Source organism: Populus euphratica, unplaced genomic scaffold (assembly GCF_000495115.2).
Source record: "Populus euphratica unplaced genomic scaffold, PopEup_1.0 scaffold50.1, whole genome shotgun sequence".
In the NCBI taxonomy this organism is placed as follows: Eukaryota; Viridiplantae; Streptophyta; class Magnoliopsida; order Malpighiales; family Salicaceae; genus Populus; species Populus euphratica.
The window spans coordinates 1798364-1805790 of record NW_011499870.1 but is presented as its reverse complement, the minus strand read 5'-3'; the positions used below and the strand labels follow the sequence as shown (position 1 = coordinate 1805790).

At 33.2% G+C, this 7427-nt stretch overlaps 1 protein-coding gene across 1 annotated transcript; it reads left to right on the top strand.

Moving 5' to 3' along the window:
- The first annotated feature begins 10 nt into the window (after positions 1–10).
- LOC105127159 (protein NRT1/ PTR FAMILY 1.2-like) lies at positions 11–3450 on the top strand. The gene is made up of 4 exons (XM_011028319.1): positions 11–121; positions 240–457; positions 1685–2238; positions 2326–3450. Exons 1-4 carry the CDS (start codon positions 58–60, stop codon positions 3227–3229), a joined length of 1740 nt encoding a protein of 579 aa, XP_011026621.1. The 5' UTR covers positions 11–57; the 3' UTR covers positions 3230–3450.
- The last annotated feature ends 3977 nt before the right edge of the window (positions 3451–7427 follow it).

The window sequence follows — 7427 nt, the reverse complement described above, 5'->3', positions numbered from 1 at the left end:
AGACGCTGTGAGGCGCTTTCCCTCCATCGACAGAGTGCACAATCAGATCCGAAGGAGATGATCACAGAGCCACTCTTGAGCAGCCCGAAGGGTGGCATAAGAGCCTTGTTTTTCATCATAGGTATTTAATACACTTTCAGCAACATGCATGCAGACGCATATATTATGAGCAGCAGGTTACTTGGCAGCTTATATATATTACTATTCAAGTAATGTGGTTTAAATTAATGTTTTGACAGCAAATGAGGCACTGGAGAGGCTAGCAAGTTTTGGGCTATCAACAAATATGATACTGTATTTGACTAGAGAGTATGGTATGGATGCAGCTAGCGGTGCCCAAATACTCTTCCTCTACTCAGCTGCTGGGAATTTCATGCCAATTATTGGGGCTTTTCTTGCTGATACATATGTGGGTCGATACCCGATGATCGGCTTTGGATGTATTGCGAGCCTTCTGGTAACATTATTTCTTTCCAACTTTGCATGCTCCGGCATCATCACTCTTGTCTTTCTATTTTCTCCTTCTGTTTGTCACAAAGACAATCATGTGTCTGACCAACGGATCTATGGCTCAGTGGCGATTCTCTCACAAACAAAAGTGGTGATTCCAATTAATTAAGTCCATTGCTAATCTTAAAAGGGGGAAAAAGGACAGTTAATCTTGTGTTTTATATACACTTATATCTCTTATGGTTTACTTGTTATTTCTAAAGTTTTAAAGCTAATATTTTTTTATGCTAGAATCAAGATTTTGTTGGGTTAGTAGGTAGCAATTGACTAGACTCCCACCTATTATAGGGAAAACATATAATAATATGTTTTAGATTAAATATAAAATTATTCTTAAATGAGTTTTTTTTTAAGGGGTTTTTTAACACCACATGAGAGAGCCCGGGTAATTGATAAATTTTATTTTCACTTAAAGTAAATAAAATGTTTATGTTGATATAATTTAGTAATATAAAGAATAGTTAATTTTTTTTAAATCACCCTAATTTTTAGTTTTTTTTAAGAATAACAAAATAACAAATGATGCAAAATTCAAAGTTTTTGCTTGGAAATATATTAAAATAATATTATTTATTTTTAAAAAATTATTTTAATATTATTACATTAAAATAATTTTGAATAAAATTTTTAAACACAGTATTATTTTGATTAAAGCAGACAGTGATTAATTCTTTTAATATAGCAGGACGAGCGTACAAGCCGATGAAAACAACAATATATTTTATAAGTAATGAGATATCTCCGTCTGGATGGACACATAATCTCACAAGGAATAATAATAATAATAATAATAATAATAAAAAGAATTCTCCAGGATGCTGTTACTTCATACATGTGTGTGTATTTTATTCTTAAATCCTTTTAAAAAAATCTTCAATAAGTCCTATTACCATGTGTTGTCCAAATTAACAAATCTTCATTACTATCTTTTCAATGACGAAATTATTCTCACTTCACAGTAAGAAAATACTTTAATTTCTTTGTCAATTACTTATTTTACAATTCTCTGAAAGAAAGTTCCAGTTCCCAAAAAAAAAAAAGCCTGAATTTTGGGTCAAACTAAACTTGTTTGCACTTCTTTAATACGAGGTTGACGTTCAGAATAAGAAAAAAAATACATTCTCAAGTCTATCAATTATGTTAAAATATTAACTGGAATCAAATAAATGTGCAGGGAATGGTTCTATTATGGTTGACAACAATAATCCCTGGAGCAAGGGTGCCTTCTTGCGCCCAATTCAGTACCAATTGCAATAACGACGCCACGACACCACAACTTTTGTTTCTATATTTTTGCTTAGGCCTCATGTCTATTGGAGCTGGTGGCATAAGATCATGCTCTCTGGCCTTTGGTGCTGATCAATTGAGCAAGAGGGACAGCCTTAAACATGCTGGAATATTAGAGAGCTTCTTCAGCTGGTACTATGTTACATCCTCAGCTTCTGTATTTATTTCTATGACTTGTGTGGTTTACATTCAAGAGGCCATGGGCTGGAAGGTGGGTTTCGGAGTTCCTGTGGTTCTCATGTTCCTGTCAACTCTTTCGTTCTTCTTGGCTTCGCCCATTTATGTCAAGCCAAAGGCTAAGGCAAGCTGGCTCATCGGATTTGCTCGAGTTCTCGTGGCCTCCTTTAGAAAGAGGAGGATTGAATTATCTTCACTAGACACGGATGAGCTGTATCATCATAGGAAGGGATCTGCACTTGTCGTGCCAAGTGAAAGAATAAGGTAATTAACCTACCTGTGAAGCACTTAATAAGGTAATTTTATATATCATAGTTCCTATAAGGATTTCCTTGTCTTATCTTGTCCTAGGTATCTAAACAGAGCTTGTGTTATTAAGAATCCTGAAGAAGACTTGATGCCAGATGGAAGAGCTTCAGATCCATGGACTCTTTGTACAGTAGATCAAGTAGAAGAGCTAAAAGCACTAATAAAGGTAATCCCGATATGGTCGACAGGGGTGTTGGTGTCTGTAAATGTCTGTCAAAACTCTTTCTTATTACTCCAGGCATCCACTATGAACCGACATATCACTTCGAAATTTGAAATTCCTGCTGGATCATTCTATGCATTTCTGTTGCTCTCCGCAACAATGTGGATTGCTCTCTACGATCGCGTAATCATCCCTCTAGCATCAAAAATCACGGGAAAACCAACACGTCTCGGCTTGAAACAGAAAATAGGAATTGGGATTCTGGTCTCGGCTGCTTCCATGGCAGTACTGGCAATTATAGAGAGGGTGCGACGAGAAATTGCAATCAGGGAAGGAATTTCAGATATTCCTGACGCGGTTACGCACATGTCTGCAATGTGGTTATTGCCATTTTATTTCTTACTTGGATTTTCTGAGGCTATGAATGGTGTTGGACTGAATGAGTTCTTCTACACTGAATTGCCTAAAAGCATGTCTAGCGTGGCCTCGAATCTTTTTAGTATTGGACTGTCTGCTGCAAGCTTGGTGGCCAGTTTTATAGTAAGTAATGTTCGTGGGTATATTAGTGAAGCAAATCAAGAGAGTTGGGTTTCAAGCAACATCAACAAAGGACATTATGATTACTATTACTGGCTGCTTTCTAGTTTGGGTTTTGCTAACTTCATTTATTATCTTGCTTGTAGCAAGGCTTATGGTCCTTGTAAGGGGGGACAAAGTGGCATTACTGGAGATGTTGGTGAAGGATTGATTGATGATAATGATTATGATGATGATGCAGTTTAAGTTAACGTTCATGTTCTTTGTATGCTCGTGCTTACCATATACATTAGGATGTGTTAGTGAGAGAACTATGAGGTTATTAATTGCTTCATATAGACCTTGAAAGATGGTTTTAGAAATTTTCAAGATAGTATCTTCAATTTTCACTTTTCACAATTTACTGGTATTTTATTTGTAAGCAAGAAAGAATGTATTATATGGGTACAGTAGGCGTACCATCAATATATGTATTAGCTGATTCATTTTTACATTTTTAGTTACCAAGTAATTTTAGGGTAAAAATATTGTATGCTGAACTATTTACATTGATACCTATATTTACAAGAAAACTAAATTAACATATTACTAGCCTTACACCAACACTCCTCATGCTACTACATATAGCTAAGCAAACTGTGGTGGACCGGGGGACTGCGAGCAAACCAAGAGAACTAGGGGACAAACAGAAAAACACAGGGGGGACAAAAAAAAAAAACCAGGGGGGAAAAAAAAAAAAAAAAAAAAAAAAAAAAAAAAAAAAAAAAGAACGAAAGAAAAGAAGAAGAAACAAAGGAACTAAAGCCAGAAAAGAACAGAGAGAACGAAAAAGCAAAAAGAAAACAAAAACAGAGAGAGTGTTAAAGTTGTTAAGATCCTTTAGATTAATATGGTTTGGGTTTCATTGTTTTGAAGTCATGCATAATAATCACTGCAGAATAGTCATGCACAATATGGTAGTCAGAATAGTCATGCTAAAGCTGTAGAAAGAAGACAAAAACATAATAGTCATGCATAATATGGTAGTCAATGAACGAAAACCAGAAAAAGCACAGAGGGGACGAGAGAGAGAGAAAACGTGAGAAAACGAAAACAGGAGGAACAAGAAAAAGACGGGACAAAGAGCAGAAAGGAAGCGGAAAAGAGAAGCTTCGTCCAGCACCTACAGGTTCTTGTTCAAAGTCTGTAAACCAGGTAAGCTTTTGTTTGCCCGTTTTGCATTTTCATTACATATTTGCTGAAGCACTATTCACGCACGCCTAACAAAAAGAAAAGGGCTAAGCTGAATAGTAACGGGCTGGGCTGCTGGATATAGCCCTGGCTCTACCGGCTAAGCTAAATCCAAATTTAAAAAAATAGAAAAACAAAAAGATGGTGGAGCTATCTCAATCATCTTTATTTTATGTCCTTTTATTTTAATATCTGGTCAAATAAAAAATTCTAAAAAAAGTTAGAATTATTTTGTTTTTTTACGTAATATTTACAGATGTCAGAGTTGAAAATATTTGTTATTAAATATTCATTAATTTTGAGTCAGGAATATTACAAGTATACTATCGGTAGTGTTGTATAACAAATCCTTAGCAATTTAAGATAAAACTAGCAATGCAACCTACCTCAGTTAGAATATTTAAGGAGTGATAATATATTTTTTTTTGTATAACCAGTCTAGTACCATAGAATCTTTGTTGATCAATTAGGGTTTTTAGTAATTATAATACTAGGTAGCGATTCCTTAAACAAGACATCCCCCTAAAAACATGTCAGAAAATCTATTCTTTCTTTGCCAAATTTTGAATTTTTAAAGGTTGTCGCGATGTTGGATATGATAGAGTAACAACTTCATATGGGAACTCTACTAAGCTTTGCTTTTTGTTTGTTAATTGCTAAAATTATTTGTCATGTTGTGTTTTTTTTTGTTATGAATTTTTGTTTTATTTCTTTAGCTTTAGCATCCAAATTTATTCATGTCATCATACACATATTGGATATGGATTTGTGCCTTCACACACCACTCTTTTCATTTTAAATATTTGCTATATCAACTTTAAGTTAAGTGGGGAAGTAACAATACCTCAATGACTTTAGCCTGTGTAAAACTCGTGAAACCATCAAATTCTTGCTTGATTGTTTACTCGATAGTGGTTGGTATGACAGTCCGATATTATTTGAGGCCTCAATCTTCACACTACTTGTAAGGCTTGATATCAACCTTTGGAGGATGATCACTAGGATAACAAGAAATCTCTTCTTAGAGACCAAGTAGTAAACCTACCTCTTTTCTCACATAAAATAATTAGAACGTGTATTTAGGATATATGCTCCCTTTACATTGTTTTGCAACAAAGCTAGCCCTTTCTGAAGCATTTCGAATTCAGGACTTACAGGTGACACATTGATTGTCGCCTAGGGAATTTTTGTTGCAGAGTTTGAGTAAGAATTGAAATTCTTATTTGATTATGCAAGAGTTATGACCATGAGTTATCTCTTGAAGGATGAGTTCATCATATAAAAGCATGCGCATACATTTATCATGCTTGCCCCAAGGTTGAAACATAGGTTGCCCTTACCTGAGGTTTAGTACACTATACTGAGAAAAGGATGGAAAATAAAGAAAGGGATCAAATAGAGGCTCATTATACATTGAAACATGGCAATGCAACATATGGGTTTGAAAAAATAGGAGTATACATTGAACTTCAATAAAGTAGAACTCCCTCTATAGAGATCCATTGGTGGCTCCACTACTACGTAATCTAAGAAAACATATAGTAGTTTCATATCATCTATAATTTTCTCTTACTAGTGTCAATATTAAAATATAGAAGTAGGGAGAAGATATAGACTTGAACTAAAAAACAAGAAGAAGATTGAAACTTCAACATAACATAACTCCATCTACATATATCTATTTGTTGCATTGTCAGTAAGGAATAGAAGAGGATATAGAGGAGCTTCAGATTCATCAGGTTCTCATCTAAAAGAGATAGAGTGTGATTCTATATGTTGGTAGTTGACATGACTAAAAGATTGATGTCTTTTTCTATGTGCAGGAGTGTCAAAGTAATAAATAACCCGGCAAGACCGAGGTCGAACCATAGAAAGGTTAACTATATAAATTATAAATAGTAATAATGAGGAAGATGAGGAGGAGAGGACTTGAGATGTATATTGATATGAGTATTAATCAAAGATAAAAACAGTTATCAAGGTTAAAGGATCTACTAATGGTATTTCAAATAAATATATTATAAACTCTTTTTATTACTCAATTAGAAACCACACAGAAAGGAAGTTATAATCAGATGATTTTTCATTAATAACTCATTATAAATTATTAACATGATCATATTGCTTATCTTAATTAAGTAACACCAAACTTTAAAATATTATCAAGAATTAAAGATGTTAATCAAGTTCCTTTCATAGCACAGATATAGGTTATACCATATGGTTGGCTATGAAAGAGTCGAGCATTTGTTGTACCGAGTGTTATACAACACAGATTTAGATGAACCATTTAACAAGCAAGTTATTAAAAATTAGTAAGATAAAAATGATAAGACATTTTAATAGCAAGTTGTTTAGGATATAATCATTAAAGTCCATATTGAGTTTATATTATACTTATCCTGACATCATTAGTGAAACTTGTTCATCTTGACATAATAAATTTAGCTAAACATAATGAAAAAGAGAAACATAAAAAATTAAGAGAAGAACATGATTATACAAGTATAGTAAAGGAAATGAAAGGTATAGACAAGAAATTAATGAAAGTAAAACTTAAGTATGACAAAAATAAAAAGAAATAGAGCAAGAACATGATCTTCATCTGAAAACCAAGATATCTAAATGCATAGCAAATACCTTCTTTTATAGGCCAAAATTTGAAACTATTGATTTGATGACTAATTATTAAGTAGTTGACCATCTCTTGACTTGGAAACAGTCTTTATCTTCTTATCTGCAAAAAAGGTCATTACTGAATCAAAATTTGAAGAAATAGTCTTCATAAAATTTCTAGAAAATTATCTTAGCTTTTGGACATCTATAACTCAAGATATAGGCTAAATACTAAATAGTGTATGCAGGACAAATTTAGACTTCTTTTTTTATGTTAAAATTTGGACTTCTAAACAGCAGAATTGAGTTTGAACTCTTCATAAATGTATTAAGCCTATGTCTTTGCTTTTTATCCATATAAACTAAACTAAAATCCAAGATCTATAACTACAGATATGAACCAATAACTGAACAGTGTTCCAATTTGAATTGAATCAGCATCTCTTTTCTAAACTTAGCCTTTTCTTTGTCCTTTCACTTTCAATAGTTAATTACATCAATCAATCCTTTGAATAGTGAGATATATCTGTATTTAAAATAAACATTTATCATAAATTAAAGCTATCTTATATTATTAGACATGTTATTATAAAACATG